The sequence below is a fragment of the Melanotaenia boesemani genome, chromosome 8 (genome assembly GCF_017639745.1).
Source record: "Melanotaenia boesemani isolate fMelBoe1 chromosome 8, fMelBoe1.pri, whole genome shotgun sequence".
NCBI classification, from domain to species: Eukaryota; Metazoa; Chordata; class Actinopteri; order Atheriniformes; family Melanotaeniidae; genus Melanotaenia; species Melanotaenia boesemani.
In genome coordinates, this window is record NC_055689.1 from 35,184,935 (window position 1) to 35,204,008 (window position 19,074).

Sequence of the window (19,074 nt, forward strand, 5' to 3'; positions counted from 1 at the left end):
CATCCTGAACATCCTGTGTCCTGTATAATGAGTTCTATGGAGAATTTTGAATTGTATTAGTTGTATATTTGAATTCTGAGTCATTTTAAACGTGTTTAAACATATTTGTGACCATCTTTTCTGATCAAAGTTATTAGATAAATCATCTTCCCATTTTGAAGTTGGGAGAGATATCCTGTCTTCTAGCTTTGCAAGTAATCTATATATTTTTGATAATAATTTTGGAGTATTAAGATTCAAGAATTCTGCTATTCTGTCAGGAAGCTGCAAGTCTAACTGTACAGGGGTATACTTCTTACATATAATTGATTTTAGTTGGTGGTACTCTAAGAATTTATTGCTGTTGATTCCATACTGTGAGACAATTGTGTTGAAAGATACAAAGTTTCCATTTTCTATTATCTGTCCTAACCGTTGTATTCCTTTAGTCTTCCATTGAGTGAAGTTTATCATCTTTTTGTTCTGCAGGATGTCAGGGTTGTTCCAGATGGGTGTAAGTCTACATGGAAAGAGGGAAGATCTGGTTATCTTACAGAATTCCCACCAAGCCATTAAGGAAAAACGGATGTTAAGGCTTTTAAAGCACTTATATGGTTTAATGGTTGAGCTGATGAACGGCAGGTCAGAGATGACTAAGTCCTCACACAAAGCCTGCTCCACATCTAGCCACGGCTCATCCAGATAACTGGGTTTGAGCCACTTTGAGATGTACTGCAGCCTGTTAGCTATAAAGTAGTGATTAAAGTTTGGTAGATCCAGTCCTCCTCTATCTATAGTCTGCTGTAAGGTTTTAAGACTGATACGTGACGGCTTGTTTTTCCAAAGAAACTTGGATATGAAAGAGTCCAGAGATTTAAACCAACTGGTGGAGGGTTTAGTGGGTATCATTGAAAATAAATAATTAACTTTAGGTAGAATCATCATCTTAATGGTGGCAACTCTCCCCATTAGTGAGATGGGTAAGCGCCTCCACCGTAAGAGATCATCTTCTATTGTTTTTAGCAGCTGAACATAGTTTAATTTTGTTAAATCTGATAATCTGGGGGAAATATTTATACCTAAATATCTAATGTTTCCTGTCTGTATTTTGATATTAGGGATGTTTTGTAGGTCACAGTTGATGGACATGGCTGTAGTCTTAGACCAGTTAATAGAATAATCAGATATTGATGAGAACTTATTAATAACTGTGATTGTCTCAGAGAGTGATGTTTGTGAGTTCTGAAGGAAAAGTAATACATCATCTGCATAAAGACTTATTTTATGTTCTATGTTTTTGCCCTGGATTCCTTTAATTTCTATATTTTGTCTAATAGCAGCTGCTAACGGCTCTATGAAAATGGCAAAAAGTGAGGGGGAGAGTGGACAGCCCTGTCTGGTGCCTCTCTGTAAGCGGAAGCTTGGAGAAGTTTGATCGTTGGTTTTCACACATGCATTTGGGTTATTATATAATATTTTAATCCACTCTATGAAAGCAGGTCCAAACCCAAATTTGTCTAGTGTTGTAAATAGAAACTTCCAGTTTACCCTGTCGAAGGCTTTTTCTGCATCTAGAGAAATGATTGTGGATTCTAGATTATGTAAAGTAGAGTAATCTATGAGGTTAATTAGTCTACGCGTGTTAGTAGATGAATGTCGACCTTTTATAAAACCTGTCTGGTCCGGATGTATTATAAGAGGGGTTATTTTTTCTATCCTTCTGGCAAGAGCTTTACTAATTATTTTCAGGTCTACATTTATTAAAGATATGGGACGGTAACTGGATGGAAGTGTGGGGTCTTTGCCTGGTTTTAGCAATAGTGTTATATTAGCTAAGTTCATATTTTGCGGTGTTTTTTGTTTTTCCTGTATTTCTAACAACATATTATAAAATGTAGGAGCTAGCGTTGTCCAGAATTCCTTGTAAAATTCTGCTGAGTAACCATCTGGACCCGGGGCTTTATTGTTGGGCATATGTTGGAGAGCTTCGTGGAGTTCATCTACAGTAATAGGTGCATCTAAAGTTATTTTATTTTCATTTTTTAGTTTTGGTAGATTAATGTTGTTTAAAAATTGTTCAATATGTTCATCTGTTGGATTAATCTGTGATTCATATAATGTTTTATAGAAGCTTCTAAACGTGTCATTTATCTTGTCTGGGTCATGGCTGATGTTTCCGTCTTGATCTTTAACAGAGGAGATTGTTATTTTCTCCTTGTTTGTTTTTAGTTGATTTGCTAAAAACTTTCCAGATTTGTTACTATGTTCAAAGTTCTCCAAGCGAAGTCTTTGCACTAAAAACTGTGTTTTTTTATCTATAATTTCTTTAAGCTGCAATTTAGTTTTCCTTATATTATTCATTGTGTGCTCTTCGGGGGAAATGCGGTAAGCCTCCTCCAATGATTTAATCCTGAGTTCTAATTCTAAAACTCTTGCTGTTTCCTTCTTCTTCTTATGTGAGGAGAAGGAAATTATTTTCCCTCGCATTACTGCTTTTCCTGCTTCCCAAAGGAGACACGCTGAAGTTTCAGGCATGTCATTTTTTTCTATATAAATTGACCATTCTTTTTTAAAATAATCAATAAACTCAGGATCTTTCAATAAAGAGGTGTTAAATCTCCAGCTTTTACCAATCGGTTTATTATTTTTGTTTCTCAGAGTGAATGAAACTGGTGCGTGATCGCTGATGCTGATTGGATGTATCTGAGTCTCTGAAATGTCGCCCATTAGTGAATTACTATTTAAAATATAATCTATTCTAGAGAAGGAGTGGTGAACTGAAGAGAAGAAGGTGTATTCTCTTAGTTTAGGATGGTGAGAGCGCCAAGCATCGCAAAGACCAAAATCCTTCATGTACTGTTTGATAGTTTCTGACGACTGCCAGACTCGATGACTACCTGATGTGCTGCAGCGATCTTGTTCAGTCAAGACTACATTAAAATCACCAGCTAGCACTATTCTGTTATCTGAATAATTCTGGAGTGTAGCAAACAGGGAGTGGAAAAAGGAGGGATCATCTGCATTGGGGCCGTACACATTGGTAATACATAATTTGATATTACAAATAGATAATAAAGTTATCAGAAATCTGCCTTCCGGATCCACTACTGTGCTATCTATGTCAAAATTTAGTCTCTTATTAATAAGAGTAGCTACTCCTCTTTGCCTAGAATTGTAACAAGCTGAGTAAACATGAGGAAACTGAGCTGTTTTAAGAAGATCTATGGTTGAGTTTGTTAGATGAGTCTCTTGTAGTAAGACAATGTCAGCCTGCAGCTCCTGTAATTTATTAAAGATCTTCAACCTCTTCTCCCTGGAACCGGCTCCATGTACATTCCAACAGACGATTTTTAACATGGTTATTGTGAACGGTTTAATGCTTCATGCATGTTACTGACGCGTGTGTCTTTGTGCGCCCCTCTTGCGTGTTCGCGCGTGTTTGCATGCAGCCTGATTGCGCGCGTTTGTCCGTAAGTTAAATGTCCGTATATGTACCTTAATGCGTGTTCTCTCATACATAAAACGCGAGTGTTCATATGTATCATGTATGGTGCGGCTGTGCGTCCTGACGGTGTTGCGTGCGCTGCTGATATTACGAGCTGGATTACAATTAACAGTGAAAGCGTGAAATAGAAAGATAGTGAAAAGTGAAAAGTGAGAAGAGTGGTGAAACAGAAAACAATACATCGATCTAGATGTAGAGGCTGTGGTGAGACGGGCAGTGTGTTCTACTGTCAGTGATCTATAATGGCGAGTTTGGAGTGATCATTTGGAGAGATTGACTTACAGCACCTGGGATCAGAAGAGCCACGGAGTGACGTCCGGGTCGCGGTACAGTTGTCCATTAATAAACAGTTTATCCACCGCGATGACAGCGCGAGCGCCATTAGCCATAGATTTCCTTCTGATGGGAAACAGGACTCTCCGTCGGTCCAGAATCTCTCTCGGATATTGGTCGTTTACTTCGAAGTTGGTTCCCTTCAGTTCGCGGCCCTGGTTCTTCACCTGCTCCTTCTGTTTGAAGCTGACGAACTTCGCTACGATGGGTCTTGGTCTGCTGGACCCGGGTTTCCTCCCGCCGAGCCGATGGACTCTGTGAAAGGAGATGTTTTTTACCGTTTCTTCCGGGAGCTTCAGGTGGGTTTTGATGAAGTTTTTCACCGTGGTCTCGGGGTCCTCCTCCGTCTGCTCTGGAATCCCTGCAAATACCAGGTTCTCTCTCATGCTCCGCGCCTGCAGATCGATCACTGTTTCCTTAATCTTCTTATTTTCATCTGAGAGACGGGTCAAGCCCTCGGTGAGGGATTTTACCGTCTCTCTGAGACCGGCATTTTCTGCAGCCAGACTTTCCACCTGCTTCTGGCTGAATTCTAATGATTCACGTAGCGCCTGGAACTCCTTGTGGAGAATCTCCACCAGACTCAAACGCGCATCAAAACTGCTGAGTTTCTTATCTATGGAGATCAGAACATCTGTTGAGTCGTTCCCCGTTGGTGAAATAGCTCCAGGTGAATCCTCATTTCGCTGTCTCTTGGACTTGGATGAGGTGGAGGGGGTGGAGGTGTAGCTTGGTTTCCCCATGACGATTCTGTCGTAACAACGATCTATAAAATCTGTCAGGCTGGCCAAATCCTCCCCGCTGTGCTCCAGAGTGTAGCTTTTAAAGACACTATAGTCCTACTTTAAAGAATATTTTGATTAAGTTGGCACAAAATACAATCGAATGAAAGTAGAAATGTTTGGGGCGCGCCTAGTTTGAATCTGCCGTCTCCCCCCGGAACTACGTCACCTACAGCATTAGCGTCACTTACCTGCCCCACATGATGTTTTCAGTTCAGCTCAACCAATCAGATTGTTTCCTGCTTCCACAGCAGCTCTGTCTCTGTCTCCGATCTTTACTGCTTCATTTCTCTCTTGTCTTTGTCATCAGTCCAATGACTCAAAAATCAGAGCTTCAACAGTGTGTGAGGCCCTCTAGTGGACGTTGTGGAGTATTGCGTTGTCGTTGCTCCAAAGGTTTTTGTACAGAGTTTTGCTGTTTCCTGTCACTGTGGGCTGCAGAGCACAGTAGTACACAGCAGAGTCAGACACATGAAGCTTCTGGATCTTCAGAGGAACTGATCTGTTGGTGGAATTCAGTGTTGAAGAAAATCTCTCCTTGAACTCTTCTTCAGTTTTCCCTTCTCCAACCTTAAAGCGGCTCAGCATGAATTTGGGGCTGTTGTTTCCATCCTGTTTGTACCAGTAAAGGTAATGATTAGATGAACTGGTGTTATATTGACATTGAAGAGTTACTGTCTGTCCTTCAGCTGCAGTCACATCTCCTTGTGGTTGCAGGACGTTGTCCGTTTGTCCTCTGCATTCTGTAAAACACCAACAAACAGTATCAGTGTGCAGATAAAGAATCATGTCAGTGTTGGACTGATATGAAAGAAACAGAGTTGTGTTCATACCAAGGCACACAGCAGCCAGCAGCACTGAGATGAACAGAGGTGTCATATCTGCAGTGTTGAGGAACTGGGAGCTACAGCAAGTATAAAGAAGGCTGTGATCTCTGGTTAGTCTTCATCAGCACTAAGTTGGTGGATTAGAAGGAGGAGCCTGATCACACTGACAGGACTCATTCACAGCTCTGTTATTCCCCCGACCGACAACTTTCCACTCAACACATCTTTGTGCTGCTCTGCTTCCCTGGTACAACGTGTCTGCTCGCAGCCTTCAGCAGGATTTACCACAACAGGAAGCTGGATTATTTCATCACATCTACTCCTGAGTTTATATCATGTGCTGTTTTTACTCAAATACACCAGTGGAAGTTCACTTTTTTTCTTCATGGAAAGGCTGTAAAAATAAAACCGTATTCCCAACCATAATTCCAAGAGTTGTCCAAAAGACGACCATTGACACCTTGCACAAGGAGGACAAGACACAAAAGGTCGTTGCTAAAGAGGCTGGCTGTTCACAGAGCTCTGTGTCCAAGCCCATTAATAGAGGCGAAGGGAAGGAAAAGATGTCGTAGAAAGAAGTGTACAAGCAGTAGGGATTACCGCACCCTGGAGAGGAGTGTGAAACGAAACCCATTCAAAAATGTGGGGGAGATTCACAAAGAGTGGACTGCAGCTGGGGTCAGAGCTTCAGGAACCACCAGCACAGACGTATCAAGACATGGTTTCAGCTGTGGCATTGGAGGAGTTGGAGGAAGAGAGGAGAGGCTCAGAATCCACGGTGCTTGAGGTGGAGAGTAAAGTTTCCAGTCAGTGATGGTTTGGGTGTCATGTCATCTGCTGGTGTTGGTCCACTGTGTTTTCTTAGGCCCACGGTCAACGCAACGTCTACCAGGAAGTTTTAGAGCACTTCATGCTTCCTGCTGCTGACCAACTTTATGGAGATGCAGATTTCATTTTCCAACAGGACTTGGCACCTGCACACAGCCCCAAAGCTACCAGTACCTGGTTAAAGGACCATGGTATCCCTGTTTATAACTAGCTAGCAAACTCACCTGACCTTGACCCCGTACAAAAGCTATGTGGTATTGTGAAGAGGAAGATGCGATACGCCAGACCCAACAATCGAGAAGAGCTGAAGGCCACGATCAGAACAACCTGGGCTCTCATAACACCTGAGCAGAGCCACAGACTGATGGACTCTATGCCACGCCGCATGCTGCAGGAATTCAGGCTAAAGGAGCCCCGACTACGTACCTCCAGCAATTTCCGGAATGCAGTGCAGGGATGTTTTCTATTGGAAATTCTGGCAGACAAACTTGGTCCGTTTATTCCCGCTCCAGGTTTTCATTCCCACCTTTCACTCCGACTACAGCATGTCACACCGTGAGTCCGTGATCTCAGTGGGGGTCTTTCAAAGGATGAAAGCGAGTAGTAGTCACTAACTCCAGCTAGTTAGCAGCTAAAACGTGGTTGTTATGGATAATGTAGGAGCTCCCTGTTTTACAATAAATCATTTGCCAGCTCTGTTTAAGATAAGATAAGATAAGATAAGATAAGATAAGATAAGATAAGATAAGATAAGATGTACTTTATTAATCCCGAAGGAAATTAAGACACCAGTTGCTCATGCCCCATCCAAAGCGTACATATATTACAAAAATAATACGTTAAGAGTTCAACTTCCTAAAAAATCACTCCATCAATAAAAACCAAGCAACATAAAATAAAATCAGCAACATAAAATACAATCATAAAATCACAAGTCCCACTAATGTATTCCAGCCAGGGAGGCTCCATCTCCTCTAATCCTTTGACCGACCCTCAAATGTCCATTACTCCTCTGTCCCCCTCCCTAACCCCGCCCCTCCAGATAGTTATGCAGCCTAATAGTGGAGGGAACAAAGAACTTCCTCAGTCTGTCCGTGGCACATCGGACCGATATCAACCTGTCGCTAAAAGTACTCCTCCTCTGTGATAGGACAGGGTACAGGGGATGTGTGACATTGTCCATGATGGAGTGAAATTTGGACAGAATTTTTTGTTCTGCCACTGTCTCCACTGAATCCAGCTTCAGTCCCACAGCCGATCCGGCCTTTTTAATCAGCTTATTTAGCCGATTTAGGCTTTTTCTCCTGATACAGCCCCCCCAACAAACCACAGCATAAAAGAGCACGCTGGCAACCATAGACTGATAGAACATGTTCATCAGTGTGCTACAGATGTTGAAAGATGCCAGCCTTCTCAGGAAGTAGAGCCTCGTTTGGCCCTTCTTATAGAGGTAGTCCGAGTTTTGAGACCAGTCCAGGTTATTGTCCAAGATGAGACCCAGGTATGTGTAGGATGTGACTGTCTCTATAGCCACACTCCCGATACAGACAGGTTGCATGCACGGCTTTTGTTTCCGGAAATCCTCGACCAGCTCTTTGGTTTTTGAGGTGTTCAGCGTTAGCTGGTTCCTCCCACACCACTCTGTGAAGTCCTCCACCAGTTTTCTGTACTCCCTCTCCTCATTTCCTCTGATAGCTGTGTCATCTGAGTATTTCTGTAAATGGCATGAATCCGAGTTGTGCCGAAAGTCCGCAGTATATAGGATGAAGAGAGCAGGGGACAACACAGTCCCCTGTGGGGCTCCTGTGCTACTGATTAGGGTACTAGATACCTTGTCCCCCATCCTAACAAACTGGGGTCTGTTTGTCAGATAGTCTGTAATCCAGGAGACAAGGTATGGTTCCACTTCCATGTTGATAAGCTTTTCTTGCAATAGGGGGGGCTGGATGGTTTTAAAGGCGCTGGAAAAATCGAAAAAAAGAATCCTCACAGCACATCCTCCCTCATCCAGGTAGGATAGAGTCCGGTGTAGAAGATACAAGACAGCATCTTCCACCCCCATCTTTTCCCCTATATGCAAACTGAAGTGGATCATGTGCATGCTGGACCTGCCGCTTTAGTATCTGCAGTACAATCCTCTCCAGAGATTTCATGACCTGTGACGTTAGGGCCACAGGACGAAAGTCATTCAGTTCTCTGGATTGCCTGTTCTTGGGGACAGGGACTATACATGATGTTTTCCAGAGAGCAGGGATTCTCCCCAGATGCAGACTCATATTAAAGACATGCTGGAGAGGATTACCTAACTTCCTCGCGCATATCCTTAGCAATTTAGGGCACACCCCATCCGGGCCAGCTGCCTTCCTCACGTTTAGCCTCTTCAGCACTCCGGTGACCTGTTGTGCAGTAATGTGAGGGAATGTGGGGTCCAAGGAAGAGGATGAGCATTTCAAAGAGGGTAGGCTGGATGTGGGGCGGGGGGAGGGAACCTGTTGGGCATTATTTGGTACGGACGATGTTGGGACAGAGGGAGAGGGAACAGCAGCACTAGAGTTAAACCTATTAAAGTAAGTATTAAACTCAGTTGCTCTCTCTAAGTCTGTACCACTTACTCCTACCTTCCTTTTTCCGCAGCCAGTAATAACCTTCATTCCCTCCCACACCTCCCTGATGTTGTTCTCACTCAACTTCCCTTCCACCTTCCTTCTATATGCCTCTTTTGCCTCCCTCAAGCAAAGTTTAAGCTCTCTTTGCACTGCCTTGATCTCCTCCATGCCACCCCTTTTAAAAGTTCTCTTCTTCCTATTCAGGACCTCCTTCACCTCGCTGGTAATCCAACGTTTATTGTTTGGGTAGCAATGTACTGTCCTAGCAGGCACAACCACATCTTTACAAAAGGTAATATAATCCGTCAACTCAATGTCATCTTCATGAGGATCCAGCAGCACAGTCCAATCAGTACATCCAAAACAGTCCTGAAGCTGACCCTCTGCTTCAGGAGACCACTTTCTGACAGACCGAGTGGTAACGGGCTGCCTCCTTACTAATGGTGCATACTCAGGCTGCAGGTACACCAGATTATGATCTGACTTTCCAAGAGGAGGGAGAGGTGTGGCTGTGTATGCATCCCGAATGTTTGCAGACAACAGATCAAGGGTCTTATCTCCGCGTGTAGGACAGTCCACATACTGAAACATGGCAGATATTGAAGAGTCTAAATTAACATGGTTAAAATCACCAGAAGTAACCACAAAAGCGTCCGGATGCCGAGTCTGTAGTCCTGCCACCGTAGAGTGCACAGTCTCCACAGCAGCCTCTGCATTAGCCCTTGGTTGAACGTACACGCAGAAGGTAGTAAGGTCTCAGGCTAACAGCTAACAGTTCACAGTCTCTGCAGCAAACAGTGGCCTTAACCATCAGGTGATCAGGATAACACCACCTGCTGTTGATGTACATTATAAGGCCGCCTCCTTTGCTTCTATCTTTTTTCTTCTTGATAAATTTCAGTCCGGCTTCCGACCTCATCACAGCATGGAAACAGCTCTGGTCAAAGTGTTAAATGACATTAGGTTGAATACCGATTCTGGTCAAGTATCAGTCCTGGTTCTGTTGGATCTCGGTGCTGCGTTTGATACTGTAGATCACAGAATCCTGTTGCACAGGCTGGAAAACTGGGTTGGACTTTCTGGAGCGGTTCTTAACTGGTTCAGGTCCTATTTAGAAGGCCGGAGTTATTTTGTTACGATCAGCAGCTATGAATCCGAGCGAGTGGCCATGACTTGTGGAGTCCCCCAGGGGTCAGTCCTTGGACCTCTTCTGTTCAACTTGTATATGCTCCCTTTGGGTCAAATATTACAGAACTATAGCATTAGTTATCAAAGTTATGCAGATGATACACAACTTTATGTGTCTCTGTCACCAGATGACTGCAGTCCAATAGACTTAATGTGTCAGTGTCTGGAGCAAATAAACACCTGGATGAGGGAGAATTTTCTACAATTAAATGAAGACAAAACTGAGATTATTCTGTTTGGTAGCAAAGAGAAGAGGGACAGCATTGGCAAACACCTGGAGACTCGGGCTTTTAAAATCACCAACCAAGTTCGTAACCTGGGAGTGTTGATAGACTCAGATCTGACTTTCAGCTGCCACATCAAAGCTGTCACTAAGACAGCTTTTTACCAGCTCAGAAACATCAACAGAATTAAAAGTTTAGTTTCCCAGAAAGACCAAGAGAAACTCATCCATGCATTCATCTCCAGTAGACTGGATTACTGTAATGGTCTTTTAACAGGACTTCCTAAAAAGAGCATTAAACATCTGCAGCTCATCCAAAACGCTGCTGCTAGAGTTTTAACCAGGACTAAGAGATCTGAACACATCACACCAGTTTTGAAATCTTTACACTGGCTTCCAGTCAGTCACAGAATAGATTTTAAAACCCTTCTGCTTGTTTACAAATCCCAGAATGGTTTAGGCCCAGAATACATCTGTGATATGTTCAGAGAATATAAACCTAGCAGAGCTCTTAGGTCCAACGACTCTGGCCAACTAGTCCAGGCCAGAGTCCAGACTAAACATGGAGAAGCAGCATTTAGCTGTTATGCTGCAAACAAATGGAACAAACTGCCAGTGGAGATTAAACTTTCCCCAAATGTAGACATTTTTAAATCCAGGTTAAAAACATTTCTTTTCTCATGTGCCTATGCATGAAATCTGCACGGTAACTTTGTTTAACTTATCTTGCTTTTAATGAATGAATGAAATGAATGAATGAATGAAATGAATGAAATGAATGAAATGAATGAAAAATACTTTATTAATCCCAAAGGGAAATTCAATATTGTAGTAGTAGTAATTGTTTTTTTTTTTTTTTTAAACAATCACATTAATTAATTAAGGGCTTTGTTCTTCAGCCTGATAGCTGCTGGAAGGAAGGATCTTCTGTATCTCTCTGTCTTGCATCGGACTTGAACAAGCCTCCCACTGAACACACTCTGTTGTTTCGTCACGGCGTTGTATAGAGGGTGTGAAGGATCTTCCATTATCTTCGTCAGCTTGTAGAGAATTCTTTTTTTGATGATCAACTCCAGCGGCTCCAGAGTTACTCCAAGCACAGAACCGGCTTTCTTGATCAGTTTGTTAATTCTTTTCAAGTCTCTGGTTCTGATGCCGCTGCCCCAGCAGATTGCTGCAAAGCTGATTGCACTTTCAACAACAGACCTGTAGAACATCTGCAACATTTTGGTGCAGACGTTAAAAGATCTCAGCTTCCTTAAGAAGTAGAGTCTGCTCTGACCTTTCTTGTAAATGTACTCAGTGTTGCTTTTCCACTCAAGTCTGTTGTCCAGCTGAACTCCAAGGTACTTGTATTCCTCCACCACCTCCACCTCCTCTCCCATGATGGAAACACTTCTATGTGTGTTCTTGTTCCTCCTGAAGTCAACAATCATCTCCTTTGTTTTCTTGGTATTCAAGATGAGATGATTGTCACCGCACCATTTCACAAACTGACCGACCAGTTCTCTGTACTCTGCTTCTTGTCCATCACTGATACACCCAACAACTGCTGAGTCATCAGAGTATTTCTGCAGATGATAGAACTCAGAGTTGTACTGGAAGTCTGAGGTGTACAGCGTGAATAGAAATGGTGAAAGTACAGTCCCTTGTGGTGTTCCAGTGCAGCTGACCACCATCTCAGACACACAACCTTTCAGTCTCACAAACTGTGGTCTGTTTGTGAGGTAGTCGTAAATCCAGGTGGTTGTGGAGGGATCCACCTGGAATTTCTGCAGCTTCTCACACAGCAGAGCAGGCTGAATCGTATTAAAAGCACTTGAGAAATCAAAGAACATGACCCTCAAAGTGCTGCCTGACTGGTCCAGATGAGAGTGGGCTCTCTGAAGCAGGTATATGATGGCATCTTCAACCCCAAGCCCATTACGGTATGCAAACTGTAATGGGTCCTGAAAGGTGTTCACCTGCTTGCTGAGGTGAGCCAGTAAGAGTCTCTCCAGGACTTTCATGACGTGAGATGTCAGGGCGACTGGTCTGTAGTCTTTTGGTTCAGCTGGTTGTGGTTTTTTAGGCACTGGAACAAGGCAGGATGTTTTCCACAGCACCGGGATTCTTCTCTGACTCAGGCTGGTGTTGAACAGGTGCTGGAGAATCGGACATAGCTGTTTTGAGCAGGTCTTGAGAACTCTGGGACTGACACCATCTGGACCTGCAGCCTTGTTCTGGTTCAGTTTCACCAGTTGTTGCATGACTTGGTTACAGGAGACAGACAGAGTGGAGGTGGAGGCAGAGGAGGTTTCAGGAAGTCCTGATGTGGAGGGAGATGAGGTTGTGTCCAGGTCCTTGACTGAGCTGCAGGGTGACAGAGTGGAGGTGTGACAGGAAAGCTGTGGGCTCATGGAGGGTGTGTGGCTAGTTGGGGTTGAAGCAGGAGGTGAGCTAAACCTATTGAAGAACATGTTCAGTTCATTCGCTCTGTCCAGACCTCCATCAGTCTGATCCTCCTTTATCCCGAAGCCAGTGATCTTCTTCATTCCTGACCACACATCCCTCACATTGTTTTCCTGAAGCTTACTTTCCAACTTCTTCCTGTAGTCCTCCTTGCACTTCTTCATTTGTGTTTTAAGTTGTTTTTGTGTGGACTTCAATAACTCCCTGTCTCCATCCCTAAAAGCTTTCTTTTTGATGTTCAGCAGCTTTTTCAGGTCACTGGTGATCCAGGGTTTGTTATTGGGGAAGCACCTCACTGTTCTTGTTGGAACGGTGCTGTCCACACAGAAGTTAATATAATCTGTCACACACTCAGTCAAGGCATTGATGTCATCTCCATGAGGTTCACATAGGACGTTCCAGTCTGTAGCCTCGAAGCATCCTCTCAGAGCATCTTCAGCTTCATTAGACCAGGTTCTAATAGCCTTTCTAATGACTGGTTGTTGCTGAACGATGGGCTTGTAGGAGGAGGAGAGAAGAACTAGGTTATGGTCTGATCTTCCTAAAGGTGGCAGGGCAAAGGAGCTGTATGCATTTTTAATATTTGCATAAAATAAGTCCAACGTTTTGTTTTCTCTGGTGGAGCAGCTGACAAACTGTTGGAAAGTTGGTAGAGTTGCAGAGAGGGAGATGTTGTTAAAATCTCCAGAGATCGCCACAAATGCGTTTGGATGTTGTGTTTGAAGCCTGGCCACTACAGAGTTAATGACATCACAGGCTGCGTCTGGAGCGGTACCAGGTAATATATATACCGCTACCAGAATAACGCATGTGAACTCTCTGGGTAAATAATACGGGCGGAGACTCACAGCTAGCAGTTCAATGTCTCTTTTGCAGATCTTCTCTTTAACAGTGACATGTTCAGGATGACACCAGCGCTGGTTTACCAGCACCACAATTCCACCTCCCTTCAGCTTCCCGCTGAGTTGTTTATTGCGGTCTGCACGGACCGTCCTGAAGCCGTGTACAGACGCATTACAGTCTGGGATGTGTTCATGCAGCCATGTCTCGGTGAAGCACATAATACTGCACTCTCTGTATTCTTTAAGAGACCTGGTTAGCACCTGAAGTTCATCAATTTTGTTAACTAGTGATCTCACGTTTCCCATAACAACCGTTGGAAGAAACGGTTTGAATCGCCACCGTTTTTCTCTCTGCCTCGCTCCTGCCCTGCATCCTCTTCTCTTTCTTTTCAACTCCGTTGGGATTTGAAGTGTTGTTTCACTGATAATCTTGAGTTTGGAGAGTTTTATCAGTTGATCCCGATGGTAAACAAGTCTCGTTGCCATGGAGACTCACAATAACAAGTCTTGCAAAAAAGAAAAAATATTCAGAAAAATCTCCCGTATAGCACAGCCTCTGACCAGCGCGAAAAATCTACCCGAACAGACACAGATTGACAGCTGATGTCTTAAAAAAGACGGCTATATTGCAAAAAATCACAAGTTAAAAACAGAGCTACTACAATTGCTGCTGCCACCTAGCGGCGCATTTGATTTATGATTTTCGCATAGAACCGAAATCATAAAAAAATCATTTTAATGTAATTTATTATTTTATTGTGATTATGTGTTGATGCCTTTTACTATTCTAAATATCTGTAATATCTTTGTTTTATGTAAAGCACTTTGAATTGTCCTGTATATGAAATGTGCTATACAAATAAACCTTGCCTTGCCTTGCCTTGCCTTTTACCGCTGGTTTTAGTGTCTCTGTCAGCTCTCACCAGAGTGAAGCCAGGAAGCACCACATTAGCATCAGGAATGACAGATGTTAGCCAACTCTCTGTTAGCATGATCAGACAGCTCTCCCGATATATCCGTTGCATTCGGACCAACGCTGCCAGCTCATCAATCTTGTTTGATAAGGTGTTTACATTACCCATCACCACGGAGGGGATTGGTGGTTTGTATCTCCTCCTGCGTTCCCTCCTTGCCTTAGCTTTGTCCTTTAGCTTCATGCCAGCCCGACTTCCGTGGTACCTCCTTCTCAGCTCCCTGGGGATAATGTGGCGTAATCCAACTTTGTTGTTCCTTAATTCCAAAAGTCGTGTCCTAGAGTACCTTATACTAGACAAAGACCTAAACAACGAACTCACTGTCACCACATTCACACACATACACGCAGGCAGAGCAGCAGGTAGGCAGCCCTCCTGCATTGGCGGCGCCATCTTTAGTTTAGTTGAAATCTGAGCAAGATGTTGGTTCTGTTATTGTTGGTTAGCTCTGAAAATACAAAGACCAAGTTGTTCTCTAGCCGTTACCAATTAACATGAATAAACTGTTCATATTAATCTCTCCATGACTTCTGTATGCAGACTGAGACAGAACAGGTTCGGAGAGGACAGAGACGTCTGCTGAGGATGTAAGTCTGAAGGATTTAACAGGAAGTCTGATCTTCAGAAATGTGCAGTTGTTTTATTCAAGTAAACAGAGAAATTGATGAAAAGCTTCCCATTAGAGAGGACATGGAGGTCCAGAGACAGAGAAGGTGAAGCCGATCTTTGGAAAAAGAGACGGATCCAACTAAAACTACAAGTAAAACTACAAAGTAAAATCTTCTCCAGATTGAATCAGTCTGCAGAGCCGAGATTATCATAGAAGTGTAACAGTGTGTGAGGCCCTCTAGTGGACGTTGTGGAGTATTGCGTTGTCTTTGCTCCAAAGGTTTTTGTACAGAGTTTTGCTGTTTCCTGTCACTGTGGGCCTCACAGCACAGTAGTACACAGCAGAGTCAGACACTGCAGCAGAGGAGATGGTCATATGTATTTCTTTATTCTCCACTTTAATCTTCAGTCCATCAATATTTTGATTTACTATTGATCCCGGAGCAGTGTGAGGGATCAGGAATTCTGGTGGTTTTCCTGGATATTGTCGATACCAGAAGAAATAATCACCAGTTACCAGTTTGGGATAACTGTAGGACAGAGTAACAGAGCTTCCTTCTAAACTGGACTCTTCATTCTTGACTGCAGTGAGTTCTTCACAGCTGACACCTAAAGGAAGAGAGAAGTCAAATAACTGAAGAAGAAGCAGAAAATCCAGAAATGGATGTTTTAAAGAAGCAAACAAACCTGTTAGAATGACTAGAAACAGCAGAGTGAATCCAAATGTCTGCAAAGACAGCATGTTGAATAAAGGTGATGTTTGTGGTTTGTGTGTTGAACTGTGTTGAATGTGGAAGTTTGTGTCTCTTCTATAGTTCAGTAACAGCTCAGCTCCTCCCTGAATCTCTCCGTCTCCTCTTTCATCTGTAGTTTCTCTTCTCTCAGTTACTCTTCCTCCTGGTTAACAGTCTGGCTGCTTCATCTTCATCACTCTGATCTCAGGAGCTTAGATGTGTTATTGATGTAGAACAGGGTCCTCATTTATTCATCATGTTTATGCACAGATCTGTGCACGTTTAGTGCACGGGGACATTTTCCTGCAAAGTGTTGAATTTACCAACTTGTTGTGATTCTTGGAAATGTTCATGTAAGATCAGCTCTGACCATTCATACACACATATTCTAGTAAGAAAGTAAAGTTTATTTATTGAGTCCTTTTACAGTCAGAAAGAGCTGCAGGTAAAGAGTGAAACAGACCCGAAAACTGAGTCCCATCATCACCAATAAAAGATCAAATAAGAGACAATAAAATAAAAATACGTACCTACGAGAGCTGAAAAGAAGCAAATCACAGCCAGTGTTTCCATGTTTCCAGAGGAGAAATGGTGGACCTGGAGTTCAGGATGAATTATCTGTGAGAGGTTTTGTGTTTGGTCTGATGTTCACAGCTGCAGTCAAACAGTAGGAGGAGACTCATGAACCTGAGCTGCTTTTCTGCTCAGCACAGTTCTAGTTTTATCTGAGTTAGTGCAGCATTTCCTTCAGCTCAAACCAGTCTGACATAAAGACTGATTACCACAGAGCTTTACAGCCTGGAGAGGAGAAAGTGTGTCATCCTGCAGGTGTCTGAAAAAGCTGAGAGAAAACCATAATCACTTTAAATTATTACCTCCACCAAAGTAGAGGTCATGTTTTCAGCAGCGTTGCGTTGTCTGTTAGGAACATAACTAAAAAAATGGACAGATTTTAATTAAATTTTCTGGAAATGTCAAAAATAGAAAAGAAACAAGAGATTAGATTTTAGGGGTGATCTGGATCAGGATCCAGGATTTTCTTCATTTTCTAGGGATAAGTTTACCATCAGATTCTGGCTCAAAGTTAATGTCTAAAATCACTGGGAACACATTACAATGGCTTGGTGGAGGTCTGTGGTCTCTGAGTGCTTTTAGGTTTTATTTATACATTCAGATTAGCTCTCAAACGTCTTGTAATTGGACAAAGATTAAATCCCTATAAAGGGTTAAACATTAGTTTCTGACGTCATTGGTGTACATAATTAAATTATATTTAGGTAAGTACTACGGTTAAATTATATTTAAGTAAGTACATTTAAGTAAGTAATGTTTCCAATACAAAGCGGAATAAAAGGTTGACTTCCTCTTCTGCTGCCGGAACTTCCCAGTGTGACACCAACCGGAAGTAAACAAGCCGCTAGCAGCATCGTTAGCTTTCCTCGTGTGAGGACGGAGCAGGAAGACGGTTGTGTTGTCGTCTCTCAGCTGAATATTTCAGTGTTTCAGCAACAATGTCTTCAGTTCAGCATCTGAGAGAGTTTATCAGCGAGCGACTAACTGCTGCTGCTGAAGAAATATTCACAGAGTTTGAAAAAACCATCGTCCAGTACGAAGAAGAGATCGATCGTCAGCGCAGACTGCTGGATTCCACCTGGAAACCACAGATAAAGTTAATCAGAACAGGTATGAAACACTGGGATGGTCTGAATGAACTAACACATGGACTCATGGAGGATCCTGATCAGAGCTCTACGGTACATTTAGTTTAGATTTATTTGCTTTATTTGTCAGGGACCATGTAGAAAACCTGATCCACAAGGTAAAGATGCTCTGTAGCAGATTCCAGCGTTCTCACTAATTCCCATCTGTAGTCCACGTGGCAGCATTTAGTTTTAGACTGAGAGGAAAATGATGCTGCAGCTGCAGTTTCAGGCAGAAACACTAAGAGAGACGCTGAGATGCCACTGTGGGCTGGTTGCAGACGTTTCACATCTCTACCACCCCAATGCAGATATTTGCAGGGACGTAGTTAGCAGGAAATAATAGAAGCTTTTCACTGTACTTCAACACTTCTTTCTTTCTACGTTTTTACTGACATGTTTCTGTAGTTACCGTCATGTGTTGCTGCTACTAAGAACTTCATGGGTAAATCCAGAGTAATTATGAAGCTGTTGAACAGTAGTTTCCTCGTATTTACCCATTTGAACTAGCTGCAGTTACCGGGTAAGTAAGTGAACTTCACATGTTCTTACTGGGTAAATACCTAAAACTGACTGATAATTTGGTCCTTTCAGGAAAAAAAGCTTCATTTTATCTTAATTTGGGGAAGATGATGTTCCCATTTAAAATGAGTGTGTTTTGTAGTGATGGGACTTATGGCTCTTTGAAATGAGTCGTTCATTCGGGAGTCGTCACTTCAAAGAGTCGTTCAACAGACTGGTTCTTTTATGTTTTGCATTATTTTAAAAGAGCAGTGTTTCAATCCTAAAATAAAACATTACATTACAATTTAAGACATATTAAACATATTAAACTTTTCCATGCAGCAGCCCACCTGTGGAGGTCTGTTTGGTCCAGCAGGACCCACCAAAGATTTCATGCAGTAAAATAAGCCAACAAGCAGATTTCCAGCCAGATAAACACACTGATGAAGTCACAAAGTCTCCTCATCAGCTTTAACCTGGACTAAGAAAATGTTCCTCATTGGCCCAGTTTACAGCTGTTTCTGAGCTGGACCAGGACAGATGTGGACAGATGTGGACGGTAGCCTACGTGTACAGACTAGTTTAGCTGAGCAGCAGCAGTACTGAAATATCCACCTGTCACTTTAACACAGCACATAAAATGAACTGGTATTTTCTCTGTGGTAGCAGGAAATCCCATATAGACCCTGTATGTCCAAGGCTGGAATAACCAGTAGCTTTTATGTTTGGGCTGATGGGAGATGGAACAGTACAGCAACAAACCAGGTGGTTGTTTGCAGTTGCACCAAAAACCATGTGATATGATCGCTGTGACACCGTTCCAGGTCACATTATTGGTTTTCCTGCACACTTTACAAAAAGCTTCCCGATCGTTCCCCATGACCGGCTAAAGCCGGTCTTTAAATGCCGGGTCAGCGAGCCAAAGTTGTGGGACGGAACGTGGCTTGCTAGCATCAACATACTAGAGCTGTTCCGACACCACGCATGCA

The 19,074-nt window shown here is 42.9% G+C and overlaps 1 protein-coding gene across 2 annotated transcripts in view; it reads left to right on the forward strand.

The window, feature by feature from the left end:
* The window catches only part of LOC121645098 (zinc finger protein 420-like), a 1,096,702-nt gene that overhangs the window by 1,058,591 nt on the left and 19,037 nt on the right, over positions 1-19,074 (forward strand). The window contains exon 1 of one of the 2 annotated variants that reach the window (XM_041993461.1): positions 17,051-17,564. The exons of the other annotated variant lie outside the window; for it this stretch is intronic. Coding sequence (XP_041849395.1) covers positions 17,393-17,564 — 172 coding nt within the window. The 5' untranslated portion in view covers positions 17,051-17,392. Of the gene's footprint in view, positions 1-17,050; positions 17,565-19,074 lie in introns of those variants that run through there. 2 annotated transcript variants of the gene reach the window in all.